Raw genomic sequence first — 17204 nt, forward strand, 5'->3', positions numbered from 1 at the left:
CGTGGCAGGGGGTGGCGCGCACTTCCTTATTGACCCTGCCTTGAGTGTGACAGGGGCGGTGCCCCACCCCCCAATCGGCCATACCCTGAGCGTGACTAGGGGTGGCATCGCAACCTCCTGATCCGCCCTGCGCTGTGCATGACAGGGGGCAGCGCCCCAACTCCCCAATCGGCCCTGCTCTGAGCCCGACCAGGGGCTGCACCTAGGGATTAGGCCTGCCCTCTGCCACCCGGGAGCAGGCCTAAGCCAGCAGGTCGTTATCTCCCGAGGGGTCCCAGACTGCGAGAGGGCACAGGCCGGGCTGAGGGACCCCCTCTCCCCCCCGAGTGCACAAATTTTTGTGCACCGGGCCTCTAGTATGTATTATATATTTTAACCCAACAACCCTAAAAAATTCTAGGTAGGATCTGGGAATAGCTAGCTATTTTTATGAGAGAGAGAGAGAGAGAGAGAGAGAGAGAGAGAGAGAGAGAAACTGATTGATTCTGGGCCAAGATTCCTGATTACTGTATAACCACTCTAGTGCAAACAGCCATCGGGCCCCACATGTTCTAACCATACCAAGCCATTCACCATTACATAAATCACAGATTGTCACCCTAGAGTGCATAACAGAATTGCCCATAGAGTTTAAAATTATACATTTTGAAACCCCCACCCCTGGAGTTTCTGAGTGGGCTTATTCTGGGTTGGAATTCTGGACACATTGATTAGGGGGAGGTAGCTATGAGAGTAATTGGGATGAACAGTCTTGAAGATTCTCTTCCTCTAATAAAAGGTATCACTCAGGAACAACCAATACCTCCTACATATTTATTGACCATATTCTATCTACCAGACACTTTAAAAAATAAGTTTTATCTAGATACTAGAGGCCCAGTGCACAGATTCATGCACCAGTGAGTTCCCTTGGCCTGGCCTGTGCCCTCTCGCAATCCGGGACCCCTTTGGGAATGTCAGACTGCCGGTTTCAGCCCAGTCCCCACAGGCCAGGCCAAGGGACCCCACCAGTGCATGAATCTGTGTACCAGGCCGGTTTCAGCCTGATCCCTGCAGGCCAGGCCGAGGGACCCCACTGGTGCACAAATCCATGCACTGGGCCTCTAGTATGCATATAAGATCTTTGGTTAATCTCATCCCACCCTCCCCCCTTCCCTCTGAGATTCATCAGTCTGTTCCATGTTTCCATGCCTGTGTGTTGTGCATCTGAACCCTGGTGGTCAGTGCATGTCATAGCTACCAGTCAAGAGGTGAAACAGTCCCTTAGGCTTTTATTTATATAGATAATTCACATACCATAGAATTTACCCATTTTAGGTGTACAGTTTAATGATTTTTAGTAACTCTACCAAACTTCCACTACTACCACCCTGGCTGTGGTAAACCCATTCTAGAATATTTGCTACCCTCCAACAACCCTCCTCAATAAGTTATCTGGTACGCTTTAATCCCCATTCTCTCCATCTGGTATTCACTAATCTAATTTTTGTCTACATATTTGCCTATTTTGGATCCTTCATATAAACTGAATCATACATTATGTTTTTTGTGACTGGCTTCTTTCACTTAGTGTAATATTTTTGAGGTCATCCATGTTATCGCATGCATCCATACTTTATTCCTTTTTATGGCTGAATAATAATCCATTGTATAGAATATTATACTATATTTTGTTTACCCATCAGACATTTGGGCTCATTCCACTTTTTGGCTATCCTGAATAATGCTATTATGAATATTTTTGTAGAAGTTTTAGTGTGAATATATGCTTTCATTTATCTTGGGTAAATCTAGTAGTAGTAGTGCTGGGTCATGTGGTAACTCTGAGTTAACTTATTGAAGAATTACCAAACTGACTTCCAAAATAGCTACATCATTTTACATTCCCACCAGCAATGTATGAAGGTTTCCATTTCTCTACATCTCCACTTCTTAATGGCCTTTTTAATTATGCCATTCTAGTAAATGTGAAATAGAATCTCCATTGTGCTTTCATAAAAAAAGATTCATCTTTTTTTTAAAAAAATATATGTTTTATTGATTTATTTGAGAGAGAGAAAGGGAGAGAGAGAGATTGACCTGAAAGAGAAACATTGGTTGGCTGCCTCCCACACCCACCCCGACCAGGGATCAAGCCCATGACCTTTCGGTGCACAGAATATGAAGCTCTACCAACTGAGGCACACTGGCCAGAGCTCCATTGTGGTTTTTTAAATTTTATTACTTTTACTGAGGAATAGTTGACATGCAACATTATATTAGTTTCAGATATAAAACATGATTCAATATTTGTACATATTGCAGAGAGATTAAAAATGGCGGTGGAGTAAGTGGATGCTGCACAGACATGCTCCCAGGACCAAACTGGAATTACAACTAAAATACAGAAAAACTTCATGAATAATCAACAGAAGACTTGATGGAGAGAACCCTGATAACAGAAGACGAAAAGTGGAGACTGTGTAGAGACTGCTAGGAGAGGCGGAGGCGCGAAAAGGCTGGCAGGCTCCCACAGACAGCAACTGAAGTTCCTGAGAGATATCTCAGCTGTAGGGGTTGCCACTGAAAACTCTGGTGTCTAATCCCCAACTGGGCCCCCCAACAGAGAACACCAGAACTGAGAAGGGTACCCACATAACATCTGTCTGTGAAGAGCAGCAGGGTTGCTGTCTGCCAGGGAGAGATGGCTGGAAATTCAGGTACCCTCTTAAAGGGCCAACGCACAAAATTCCCTGTCAAGCCACCCACCTTGTGCTCCAGCAGAGGGAGGGCGTAATGGACTGGAGCTGTGTGAGCAGAAGCCAGGATCAGGGGCTCTAGGTTAGAGCTCAAAAGGCAGACACCCTGGTTTCCTGTGCTGAGTCATCATCTCATGCTGCAAAGGTCATCTTTCTCATGCAGACATTTCCTATACAGGCTACCTTACCTGAGGGGAAGACAGTTGATCCACCCAATTGGAAAATACTTTGCCCCACAGTGCAGAATTGCTCAGGCCCATTAAGAGACTAAGAATAGACCTAGTTGGTATTGCTCAGTGGATAGAGCATTGGCCTGCAGACTGAAAGGTCCCAGGTTCAATTCCAGTAAAGAGCACATGACTAGGTTGTGGGCATGATCCCCAGTAGGGGGCTTGCAGAAGGCAGCCAATCAATGATTCTCTCTCATGACTGATGTTTCTATCTCTTTCCCTCTCCCTTCCTCTCTGAAATTAATACAAATATATTTTTAAAAAAGAGACTGAGAATAACAATTAGCCTCCAGGCAGAAGCAATTGCCCCACCCAGTTAGAAAAAAAAACCCAACAACAACAATCTCTTGCCACACCTGTGGACGACTGCCTGAGGGCAATTCAAGACAAAATCCTATCAGTCTGTAGACAGAGGCGGTCTCTGGAGGCTTTGAATCTTTGCCTGATCTAATTAGTCAGAAAGAGTGTTTGATACTGTCCTACACTAGAGATTGAGAGGCGTACCAGATCTACCTAATACATAGTCACAAACCCAAACAGGCAGCCAAAATGAGGAGACAAAGAAACAACCTCCAAATGAAAGAACAAGAGAATTCTACAGAAGGATAGATAAATGAAATGCTGATAAGAAATTTATCTGATATAGAGTTCAGAATAATGATGGCAAAGATGCTCAACAGCATGAGAAAAGATATAGTGACTATGCAAACAGAAATAAAGAATGACATAGTACAAATAAAGAACACATTGGAAGAAATACACAGTCGATTAGGGAAGCTGAGGATCAAATCAGTGAATTAGAAGACAGGGTTGAAAAAATATTTGTACATATTGCTAAATAATCACCACAATAAGTCTAGTCATAGTCACCATACATAGATACAGAATTTTTTTTTCTTATGAGAACTTTTAAGATCAATTCTCTTAGCAACGTTTAAATATGCAATACAGTATTATAAACTACAGTCACCATGCTGTACACATCTCCTTGACATTTATAACTGGAAAATTGTACCATTTAACTCCCTTCACCCACTTTGCCCACCTCTCACCCTTCACCTCTGGCAACCAACAATCTGTTCTAGCTATGAGTTTAGTTTTTTTAATTTTTTTAGATTCTACATATAACTGAGATCACATGGTATTTGTCTCCATTGTGGTTTTAATTTGCATTTCCCTGATGGATAATGATGCTGAGCACTCTTTCATATATTTATTTAGCCATTTGAATAACTTCTGTGCTAAACTATTTGTTATTATCTTTTGCCCATTTATGTTCAGGTTGTCTTTTCATTGTGTTCCAAGAGCCCTTTATAAATTCTAAATATAAAATCTGGTTTTTTAATGTATTAATTGAGAGAGAGAGAGAGGTTTAACTTATTTATACATTCCTTGGTCGGTTCTTGTATGTGTCCTGACTAGGGATCAAACCAGGAACCCTGGTGCATTGGTACAATGATCCAATCAATTGAGCCACCCAGCCTGGGCTGGGTATAAATTGTTTATTGAATATGTTTTGCAAATATTTTCCTGTGGTCTGTCACATTTATTCCATTTTTAAATGTTGTTTGAAAAACAATTTTTTTTAGGTCCAGTTTATCAGTTTCATCTTTTTGGGAGGGAGTGAGGGACTCTGTTTTTGGTGTCATACCTAAGAAGTTCTGTCCAGTCCAAAGTCTTGAAAAGTTTCCCCTATTTTTTCATCTAAAAGGTTTATTGTTTTGACACATTTATGTCTATCATACATTTTAAAATTTAATTTGAGGTAACATGGTCAATAATATTACATAAATTTCAGGTGTACAATATAATTCGGTATCTGTAAACTCTATTGCATGCTCACCACCAAAATTCCAGTTTCCTTTATTTCATAAGTTAATTTTTGGACATGGTATACAGTGAGGGTCTAAACTGAACTTTTTACATGTGGATATACAAATGTCCCAGCATCATTTGTTGAACAGAGTATCTTTTTGCCCAATGAATTGCCTAGGTACATTTGTCAAAAATCAACTGACCATAAATGTCAGGGTTGTTAATATATAATCAATTCTGTTCCATTGACCGATATGCTTAGCCTATGCCAGTATCATACTGTCTTGATAACTATAGTTTTATAGAGTTTTCTGTTCCCTGAATATGCTATGTTCTCTCTCACCTCTTCCAGTTCTTTGTACATGTTATTCCTTCTGCCTAAAACAGTCTTATCTAGACAACTCTTACTTATTTTTCAGGTCTAAGGTGAAAAGATGCTTTGTCCAATAACTGTTCCTTGATTTCAAAAGTCTGGGTCAGGTATTCCTTCTTAGTGCTACAGATCATCCTATAATTACCTTTATCAATGCATTACATTTGCCTGTAAGCTCCATGATGGCAAAATCCTCTCTAATCAATTCAAGAGTTTCAGTTTCATTACTCTGTTCAGTACCTGATGCATAGGAAATGATCAATAAATATTTACTGAAGAAATTGACTGATTCTGCTTCTAGTTAAGGAAGACTAATTCAGACCAAATATCCTGCTGAAAACAAGAAAATTGTGATAAAATATAAATAATATATATATTTGAAGGCATCCAAGACCTAATAAGGCAATAAAGTATAATGGAGCCAAGATGCAGGAGAAAGAGAAAACCAAGAGAGGCTGTTTTTCTCATCAGGTCATTACAGAAGAGTCATCTGAGAGACAGCTGAGATTTTAACAAGTGCAATAAACTAAAATAACAAACATTTGAATTCAGGACCCATCATTGAGGGGAACCCTAGATAAACCCTCAGATACTGGGTTCCAACTGAGAATGTATACACACTGAAAGGAAGGCTAAATCAGCCTTCAAGTGGCCAGCATCAAATTACCCCAAACTTGCACTGAATTTAGGTGATAATGGATTGCTAGTGCCCCTAACCACCTGCCTGAAATTAGCATAAATCCTTTCTGGATAAAAATTTTAAAAGCTGAGGCCTCAATCCATCTCTATTATAGTTTTTCAGATACAATGTCTGCCACTCAACCAAAACTAACCAGGCATATGAGCAAACAAGGCAAAATAAATTTAAAAATCAAGAGAGATAATAGACAACACAAACATACTTTAAAGGATTGAGATAGCTTCCAGATGAAGAATTTCAAATAATTGTGCTTAATACATTCAAGAAAAGACTAAATTGTCAATTTTGGCAAAGAACTAAATACTATTGTTCAAATGAACCAAGTGAAAATTCTAGAAGCCTACCTTGGTGTGTAGTATTTAGTGGAAGCATGAAGTGGGGAGGCTCTAGGACCCGGAAATGACAATGGCTGTGGGGGGTGGGGTTGCACGGGGTGGGGGGAGGGGGGAGCAGCTGGAGAACCAGGAAATGGCAACCTTTGGGGGCGGGACTTAAGGTCCCGGAAATGACAACAGCTGCTGTAACCAGGGGTAACAAAGGAAGCTTTTGTGGTGGTTGTGCTGGCCAGTGGCAGTGGCTGCTGCCCAAGGCAGCTGCAGCAGCAGCAGCAGCAGACCTGTTTCCCTATAGTGCCAAGTAGGTTTCAGCACAGGAAGAGGTAGTGGCACTTCAGGGGAACTGTAGAGCGTGAGAGGGAGTGTGAACAGGGCCAGGGTCCCTGGCGCACTCTTTGCCCACAGAAATGAGCCAGCAGAATACAACAGAGTTACCTACTGGGGCCTCTGAATGCACAACATCCCAGAGGGAGCCCACCCTGAGGGGCACAACTGCATCCAATAATGATTTAGCCACTCTTTTTGAGTGTCCCATCTGCTTTGACTGTGCATTACCACCCATATTCCAGTGTCACAGTGGCCATCTTCTGTGTAGCAACTGTCACCCAAAGCTCACTTGTTGTCCAACCTGCAGGGGCCCATTGGGATCCATTCGCAACTTGGCCTTGGAGAAACTGGCCACTTCAGTACTTTTTCCTTGCAAATATGCCCCTTATGGATGTGAAACAACTCTGCCACCCCAAGGAAAAGTAAGCCATGAAGCACTATGTGAGTTTCAGCCTTGCCCCTGCCCCTGCCCAGGTACTTTCTGTAAGTGGCAAGGCGCTTTGGATGTTGTCATCCCACATCTAAAGAATCAACACCCATTTGTTGCAACCCTGAAGGGAGAGGATATAATTTTCCTTGCTACAAACATCAATCTTTCCAGGGCTCTAGACTGGGTGATGATCCAGTCCTGTTATGGCTTTCATTTTATGATAGTCTTGGAGAAAAGGAAAAACATGAGGGGTAGCAGCAGTTTTTTTCCATCCTACAGCTGACAGGAACATGCAAGCAAGCTGAAAATTTTGCTTACAGACTTGAGCTAACTGATCATAAGCAGCGATTGACTTGGGAAGCCACTCCTCTATCTATTCATGAGGAAATTGAAATAGCCATTATAAAGAAGGACTGCCTAGTCTTTGACACAAGAACTGCACAGAGATTTGCAGAAAATGGCAATTTAGGTATCAATGTATCTATTAACAAGTGTTAAAATGACAATAAAAAATTTTCTGGAGAGTGTGTAAAACATTGCATTCAATTTCACAGAAAATAGGTACCCTTTTGCCTGCTAACCTGAAACTTTTGGTAGGTGGAAGCTAGTCACATGAAAGTAAATAAAATAAAAGGCTGTTAAAAGGAAACAGGTGTATGTAGTAACACTAATATAGTTACAAATAAGTCAACAGTAAGCCAGTGAATACACACATACACATACACACACATTTAAGAGGGCATCTTTTGTATTAAGAAAGGAAGCATTGTAAAATAATCTGGAGTCCTAGCTGGTTTGGCCCAGTGGATAGAATGTCAGCCTGCGGACCAAAGGGTCCTGGGTTGGATTCTGGTCAAGGGCACATATCTCAGTTGCAGGCTACTCACCAGCCTGGGCCCTGGTCAGGGCTCGTGCAAGAGACAACCAATCAATGTGTTTCTCTCACATTGATGTTTCTCTCTGTCTTTCCCTCTCTCTTCCACTCTCCCTAAAAATCAATGGAAAAATATCCTTAGATAAAGATTAACAAAATAATAATAATAATAATAATAATTTGCATTTGTTGTAGAATGAGTGTACTGTTGAAAAATACTGGGTCTTTGGTTTTTTGGTTATTTGTTGGTGTTGCTTTTGCATGCATATAGCATACATGTATGCGTGCATGTGTATTTGGGTGTTATTGTTTTTCTGTCCTTTAACGGACAAGCCACGTTGAGTAGTCTTCTCACTGCTTTCCCCTCTTTTTTAAATTCATTGGGATGACATTGGTTAATAATATTATATAGGGTACAAGTATACAATTCTATATCATCTTTATATTGCATTGTGTGCCCACCACCCAAAGTCAAATCTCCATCCGTTATCATATATTTGACCCCTTTTCCCTCTGGTAACCACCATACTCTTTCTGTGTCTATGAGTTGTTGTTTCTTTTTCTTGTTTATTCATTTTTTGCTTTCAATTTATATCCCACATATAAGTGAAATCATATGATTCTTAACTTTTTATACCTGACTTTTATTTTGCTTAGCATGATATTCTTAAGATCTATCCATGTTGTCGCAAATGGTAGTATTTCATCTTTTCTGATGGCTGAGTGGTATTTCATTGTATATATCTATCAAATCTTCCTTTTTATTTTGCCCTGAAACACATTTTATTAATTGATTGATTTTTAAACAAAAACAATCACTTTAACAAGCAAGAAAAATAAATATGTGTGAAAAGTGAAATTAAGAAATCAGTGGATGAGTTTAACAGAAGATAAGGCAAAGCTAAAGAGAGTGAATTGGAAGGTAGGTCGAAAGAAAATATTCAGAATAAAATACAAAGAGAAAAAAAGGATGGGATATAGAAAAAAGTGTGTTAGAGGCATAGGGGATACAGAAAAAATGTCTAAAAGAGGTTGTTACAGAATATTAGAGTAGAGCAAGGGACAATATTTAAAGAACTAATTCCCCTGGGCAGGGTGGCTCAGTTGGTTGGGCGTCCATCCCATGCACTGAAAGGTTGTCAGTTTGATTCTGGGTCAGGGCACATGCCCGGGTTGCTAGCTCAATCCCCAGTAGGGGGAATGTGGGGAGCAGCCGATAGATGTTTCACTGTCATGTGGATGTTTCTCTCTCTCCCCCTTCCTTTGTCTCTCTAAAAAATTAATAAAAAAAATCAATAATACCTGAGAACATTTCAAAACTTATGGACAACCATCAAACCACAAATTCAAAAACTATGATCCCCAAAGAAGAAAAACATAAAGAAAATCAGTCTAACCAGTGTTGCTCAGTAGTTGAGCATCGACTTATGAACCAGGATTTCATGATTCGATTCCTGGTCAGGGCACATGGGTGTCAGGCTCAATCCCCAGTAGGGGGCATACACAAGGCAGCCAATCAAATATTCATTCTCATCATTGATGTTTCTCTGCCACTCCCTTCATCTTGAAATCAATAAGAATATATTTTAGGAGGAACAAAGATGGCAGCATAGGTAAACACCTGAACTTGCTGCCTCGCACAACCACATCAAAACTACAACTAAAAGACAAAACAGATTTTGTCTTTATTTCAGTAAGTGTATGCTTAATTTCTAATTGGTACAAACTCCTGACTACTCTGAACTCCAGTTCCGGGAAACACTCTGGGGACCCAGACTCATACGGGGAGAAACTGGACTGTCTGGCATCGAGCTGGAACACGAGAGCAGCTTTCTCTCAGAGGTGCTCGAAGCATTCATTGTTCCTGCATGGGGTCACTGGACACAGAGAACCAGGGACCTATCCGAGGCAGGGCCAACGGGCAAACATTGCTGTTTGCATCGCCCCGTGATTCCCTGAGACCACGCTCCACCCAATTTACAACACCACCCAAGCTGTGCACAGAAGCTTTTGCATATGAATGGCCTGGCCTTTTGCAACCTAACCTAACAAACTGCAGCTGGGTCAAAGAACCCCAGAGCTTCCAAAAGAAGGCCTAAGGTTCATCAACAGACTGCACTGCTTCACAGCTGCACCTCATCTGGGCACCTCCAAACCCCAAACAAAGAGGAGGAATCTGCAGATCTCTCTGTAGCTCCTGCTGGGTGGCCTCAGGCAGTGGCTGACTTTGCACCTCCTTGGAGATCCAAGAGCCAGTGTACCCAGTAGCCAGTGTGAGATTATACCAGATTACAACTCTTCAGATCCATAAGAGACACACTCAGGGGACAGACTGAGTGAGCACCAAAGCCCCACTAAAGCAAGTCCTGCCCCATACGGGTGTTTCCAGCACAGCAGTTCTCCCATTGTAGATACAACTGGTCCTCACAGCCAATTGGTCTGGAAGTCAATTTCTCCCAGTGAGACCAACAGCAATCAAGACTTAACTACAGCCCTGACCGGTTTGGCTCAGTGGATAGAGCGTCGGCCTGAGGACTCAAGGGTCCCAGGTTCGATTCCGGTCAAGGGCATGTACCTTGGTTGTGGGCACATCCCCGGTGGGGGGTGTGCAGAAGGCAGCTGATCGATGTTTCTCTCTCATCGATGTTTCTAACTCTCTATCCCTCTCCCTTCCTCTCTGTGAAAAATCAATAAAATATATATTTTTTTAAAAAGACTTAACTACAACAAGACTGTACACACAGCCCACAAAGGGGTGCACCAAGAGCGTCCACCTCATATGACTGGGGAGGCTGAGCCACTGGGCCCTATAGGACACATAGCACACAAAGCCACTTTATCAACACAGGGAAGCAGCCAAAATGTGGAGACAAAGAAACATGTCACAAATGAAAGAAATGCAGAAAAGCAAACTACTGGATATAGAGTTCAAAGCCACGGTTATAAGGTTACTCAAGAATCTTCTAGAAATCTCTGAGAAATTTAGTGAGACCCTCAAGGATATGAAAAAGGACCAATTAGAAATTAAGCATACACTTACTGAAATAAAGAATAATATACAGAGAATCAACAGCAGACTAGAGGACCCCAAGAATCAAGTTAAAGATTTGAAATACAAAGAAGCAAAAAACAGCCAACCGGAAAAGCAAAAAGAAAAAAGAATCCAAAAATATGAAGATAGTGTAAGGAGCCTCTGGGACAACTTCAAGCGTACCAACATTCGAATTATGGGGGTGCTAGAAGAGAGAGAGCAAGATATTGAAAACCTATTTGAAGAAATAATGACAGAAAACTTCCCCTACCTGGTGAAAGAAATAGACTTACAAGTCCAGGAAGTGCAGAGAACCCCAAACAAAGGAATCCAAAGAGGACCACACCAAGACACATCATAATTAAAATGCCAAAAGCAAAAGACAAAGAGAGAATCTTAAGAGCAGCAAGAGAAAAACAGTTAGTTACCTACAAGAGAGTACCCATTTGACTGTCAGCTGATTTCTCAAAAGAAACCATGCAGGCCAGAAGGGAGTGGCAAGAAATATTCAAAGTGATGAATAGCAAGAACCTACAACCAAGATTACTCTATCCAGCAAAGCTATCATTTAGAATTGAAGGTCAGATAAAGAGCTTCACAGATAAGAAAAAGCTAAAGGAGTTCATCACCACCAAACCAGTATTATATGAAATGCTGAAGGGTATTCTTTAAGAAGAGGAAGAAGAAGAAAAAGGCAAAGATAAAAATTATGAACAACAAAGTGACAACAAATGCATATCTATCAACAAGTGACTCTAAAAAGCAAGTGAATAAAAAATCTGATGAACAGAATAAACTGGTGAATATAATAGAATCAGGGGCATAAAAAGGGAGTCGACTGACAATTCTCAGGGGGAAGGGGTGTGGGGGTGTGGGAAGAGACTGGACAAAAATCGAACACCTATGGACGAGGACAATATGGGGGGTAAGGGCATGGGGTGGGGTGGGAACCAGGTGGAGGGGAGTTATGGGGAGAAAACAGAGGAACAACTGCAATAATCTGAACAAAATGACTTATTTTAAAAAAATTGAAATGATTAAGAAGTACAAATTGGTAATTACAAAACAGTCTTGGGATGTATAGTATATTATAGAAAATATATTTTATTAATATATTGTAATATTGTAGCATTACAATAATATTTTAATAACTAAATGTGAGGCTAAGTTGCTACTGGAAATATTGGGTGGAACAATTTGTAAAATATATGTCTGTCTAATCACTATGTTGTACACCTGAATCTAATAGAAAATAATATTGAATGTAACTGTAATTGAAAAATAAAATAAAAAAAAACAGAAAAAACAAACAAAAAAGAATACATTTTAAAAAATAATAAGAAACTCACACTTAGCTGTCGCTACATGGCTCAGCTGATTAGAACATCATCCAGTACACCAAAAAGGTTGTGGTTTGATCCTTGTGTGGGAATGTATGGGAGGCAACTGATCTATATTTCCTCTCACATTAGTGTGTTGTTTTTCTTCTCTCTCTCCCTTCATCTCTCTAAAATCAGTTTTTTAAATGGTATATATTAAAAGTAGTTTTTTACAAAGACAAGAAAAATCACACCTATGCATATCATGGTAATATTACCAAAATCCAAAAATAAAGAGAAATATCAAAAGAATCAAGAGAAAGCAGCACATTCCCTACCAAAGAAACAAAATTTTTCCCACTGATTTCCCATTAGAAATAATGGAAGCCAGTAGGCAGTAACATGGTATCTTCAACATGTTTTAAGAATAACTGACTTTGACCTGAGGAACCAAGATGGCGGCACAGGAAAATACTGGTATTCATCACCTCCCAAAACCACATCAATATTACAACTAAAATACGGAACAACCATCATTCAGATCCACCTGAAAGCTGGCTTAATGGATGTCCTACAATTAGAAAAGTAAAGAAGTAAGTACATTGAAACTGGTAAGAGGGGTGGAGGTGTGGAACGGGCTGGGCCAACACCCATGTGTGGTGTTTTGTTAATTGGGAGGGCTATCTCCAAGGCCTCCCATGAGAAGCAGGGGTCCCAGTCCCACACCAGACATCCAGCCCAGGATTCCAGAGAATTTGCCATAACTTCAGGCTATAAAAACCAGTGGGGACTGGGGCTTAGTGACACGGAGGCTGCTGGAGTCCCAGGTGTTCCTCTTAAAGGGCCCAAGCAATGGACATACACAATCCTGCTTCCTTTGAGCTCCACCACTGTGCAGTGGCTTTGGAGAACATATGGGGAGGAAATGAACTGTCTGGCATCAGGGAAGGAACTTGGAAGCAGCTATCTCTCAGACAAGAGTGCTCGTAGGGGTCATTGTTCCTGTCCTGGGACCTCCCCTGTCTCAGAGATAACTGGCAGCCATATCTGAGTTCCCATCAGCATGGCCTACACTGTTCATTCCACCCTGGTAATTCCTTGAGACCCCATCACATCCAATTTGCAGAACCACCCAAGCTGTTTGCAGCTGCTTTTCCATTTGAATGGCCAGTCCTGGCTCAGGCTTCAGACTTTGCTAAAATCTCTTAAACAAGCATCAACTGGAGGCAGCATGCCACAAACCTCTCAATAAAAGGACCAAGACCCAGCACTAGCACCAGCCTGCCTTGCTTCACAGCTGGGCCTCACCTGGGCACTTACAAGCCCAATACAAGTAGCAACCACATACAGATTTATTTGTAGAACCTGCTGGGTGGCCCCCAGGAAGTGGCTGACTTTGTACCTCTCAGGAGGCCCTAGAGCCAGTGAACATGGTGAACAACTTCAGACCACATCAGATTACAACTCTACACATCCATGAATGACACACTCAAGGGGCAGACTCAGTGATCACCAAAGCCCCACTGAAGTAAGTCCTGCTCCATAGCGGTGTCTCCTGCACAGTAGCTCTTCCATTGTAGACTCATTTTGTCCTCACATCCAATTGGCCTGGAGGTCATTTACTCCCAGTAATACCAACAGCAATCAAGTCTCAACTATAACAATACTGTGCACACAGTCCACACAGGGGCACAACTAGAATGCTCAGCTCAAGTGACTAGGGAGGCTGAGCCACTGGGCCCTACAGGAACCCTATTTCACAAGGCCACTCTACCAATTTCAGGAGACATAACAGCTCTACCTAATACATAGAAACAAACACAGGGAAGCAGCCAAAATTCAGAGACAAGGAAACATGTTACAAATGAAAGAAATGGAAGCAAGCAAACTACTGGCTACAGAATTCAAAACAATGGTTATAAGGTTACTCAGGACCTTAATGAAAGCTTCAAGGGACTTAAGGAGAGCTTCAAGAGACTTAGCAAGACTTAGCAAGGATCTTAGTGAGAATGTCAAAGACATAAAAAAAAAGACCAGTCAGAAAAGAAGCATACACTAACTGAAATGAAGAATAACTTATAGGGGATCAACAGTAGAGTAGAGGATGCCAAGAATCAAATCAAGAATTTGGAATATAAGGAAGCAACAAACACCCAATCAGACGAGCAAAAAGAAACCAAATTTATGAAGATAATGTATGGAGCCTCTGGGACAACTTCAAGCATAGAAGCATTCACATCATGGGGTACTGGAATGAAAAGAGAGGGAGCACATAATCGAAAACTTATTTGAAAAAAATAATGACAGAAAACTTTCCTTACCTGGTGAAATAGACATAGAAGTCCAGGAAGCACAGAGAGTCCCAAACAAGAGGAACCCAAAGAGGCCCACACCAAGACACATCATAATTAAAATGCCAGAGGTTAAAGACAAATAGAATCTTAAAAACAGTGAGAAAATCAGTTAGTTACCGACAAGGGAGGGCCCATAGGACTGTCAGCTGATTTCTCAACAGAAACTATGCAGGCCAGAAGGGAGTGGCAAGAAATATTCAAAGTGATGAAAAGCAAGGACCTACAACCAAGATTACCCCACAAAGCTAACATTTAGAATTGAAGGTCAGATAAAGAGTTCACAAACAAGAAAGCGCTAAAGGAGTTCATCACCAGCAAACCGGAACTACATGAAATGTTGAAGGGTATCCTTTAAGAAGAGGAAGAAAAAGAAGAAAAAAAGAGAAAAAACAACAATAAAATGGCAATAAATACATACCTATCAACAACTAAATGTAAAAATCAAAATAAACAAACAAGAAATCTAATGAACAAAATAAACTGATGAATGAAATAGAACCAGAGACATGTTAACATGGAACGTACTGACGAATCTCGGAGTGAAGGTGGGAGGGAGGATGGGGAGAAATTAACCAAAGAACTTATATGCATATATACATTACGTATTTACACATACAATAGGGTGGTGAAGGCCTGGGACGGGGCTGGAACCTGGTGGAGGGAGGCAATGGGGGGAAAAAAGGGACCTTTGTAATACTCTTAACAATAAATATTTTTAAAAATAAAAAGAATAAGTAATAACTTACAGTTCTAGATCCATTAAAAATGTCCTTTAAAAATGAAGGCAAAATAAGCACATATTTTCAGAATAAGAATTGAAAAAAATAATTTACAGCTGATATAAACTAAAGGGTGCTATTGCAGCAAGAGCGAGACAGAGGCCTGGAAACAAACAAACAAAAAAAATGAAGAGAAAAGGATAAACATCAGGGAATCTAAATAAATATTGACTATAAAACAACAACAATGATAATGTTTTGTGTGGTTTAAATTGTGTAGACAATTATTTTATAAAAGAACAATAGCATATTGTTTGAGAAAATGGAGTTAAAGTATTCTAAGGCCTTTGCACTATATAGAAAGGTGAAAGAACTAACTTCTCTCAAACTATAAGTCAAGAATGCATGTTGTAATATTTAGTATATACACTAAAACAATAATAAAATAAGGTACAACTACAAAGTTAACAAAGGGTAAAAAAAAAAATGAGACAAAAAACCAAAAGAAAGGAGAGAAAAGGTTCAAAACAGTCAAGGCAAGTAGAATGCAAAGAGTATTATGTTACATTTAAAGCCAAGTATATAATTAAATACATTCTATGAAAATTGATTAAATGTGCCACTAAAAAGAGATAGACTGTTTAAAAAATAAACTAATTTCTGTTTACAAGAGATGCATTTAAAATGTAAAGGGGCCTGGCTTGCATTGACCTATGAACCAGGAGGTCATGGTTTGATTCCTGGTCAAGGCACGTGCCTGGGTTGTGGACTTGATCCCTAGTGTGGGCTGTGCAAGAGGCAGCCAATCAATGACTCTCTCTCATCATTGATGTTTCTCTCTCTCTCTCTCTCCCCCTCCCTCCCCTTCCTCTCTGAAATCAATATATATATAATTAGTGGCCCAGTGCATGAAATTCGTGCATGGGGGGCGGGGGGGAGGGGGCTCCCTCAGCCCAGCCTGCACCTTCTCCAATCAGGGACCCCTGTGTGATCGGGCCTAAACCAGCGGTTGGATATCCCTCTCGCAATCTGGGACCGCTGGATCCTAACAGCCCACCTACCTGCCTGCCTGATCACCCCTAACTGCTTCTGCCTGCCTGCCTGATCGCCCCTAACTGCCTCTGCCTGCCTGCCTGATCGCCCCCAACTGCCTCTGCCTGACTGATAACCCCTAACTGCCCTCCCCTGCTGGCCTGATTTTGCCCCCAACTGCCTTCCCCTGCCAGCCTGATCTTGCCCCCAATGGCCCTCCCCCGCCGCCCTGGCTGCCCCAACTTCCCTCCCCTGCTGGCCTGATCTTGCCCCTAACTGCCTCTGCCTCAGCCCCCACCACCATGGCTTTGTCCAGAAGGAAGTTGGATGTCCGGAAGATGGCCAGTCGACCCGGTCTAATTAGCATATTACCCTTTTATTAGTATAGACTAGAGGCCCGGTGCACAAAAATTTGTGCACTCGGGGGGGGGGGGGAGGGGTCCCTCAGCCCGGCCTGTGCCCTCTCGCAGTCTGGGACCCGTCAGGAGATAATGACCTGCTGGCTTAGGCCTGCTCCCGGGTGGCAGAAGGCAGGCCTAATCCCTAGGTGCAGCCCCTGGTCGGGCTCAGAGCAGGGCCGATTGGGGAGTTGGGGCGCTGCCCCCTGTCATGCACAGAGCAGGGCCCATCAGGGGGGTTGGGGCTCTGTACCCTGTCACACACAGAGCAGGGCCGATCAGGGGGTTGAGGAGTTCCCCCCGTCACACACAAAGCAAGGCCGATCAGGGGGTTGAGGAGCTCCCCCCCTGTCATGAACAGAATAAGGGCCGATAGGGGAGTTGGGGCACCGCCCCCTGTCACATACAAATCAGGGCGATCCAGGGGTTGAGGTAACGTCCTCTATCACCCACAGAATAATGGTCGATCAAGGAGAGGGGGGCCCGAACTCCTCAACTACTGGGCACGGCACGAGGGGAGGTAATGACT

The 17204-nt window shown here is 41.9% G+C and overlaps 2 protein-coding genes across 7 annotated transcripts in view; one reads left to right on the plus strand and one right to left on the minus strand.

The window, feature by feature from the left end:
* EDA (ectodysplasin A) overlaps window positions 1-17204 on the minus strand; it is a 523165-nt gene that overhangs the window by 486572 nt on the left and 19389 nt on the right. The window lies entirely within an intron of this gene.
* LOC102441671 (E3 ubiquitin-protein ligase Siah1-like) lies at window positions 6593-7446 on the plus strand. Its single transcript, XM_014466304.2, is given in 2 exon segments — window positions 6593-7181; window positions 7184-7446. Coding segments are annotated over 2 exon segments (846 nt in total). The 5' UTR covers window positions 6593-6598.

Source organism: Myotis lucifugus, unplaced genomic scaffold (assembly GCF_000147115.1).
Source record: "Myotis lucifugus unplaced genomic scaffold, Myoluc2.0 scaffold_4, whole genome shotgun sequence".
NCBI lineage: Eukaryota > Metazoa > Chordata > Mammalia > Chiroptera > Vespertilionidae > Myotis > Myotis lucifugus.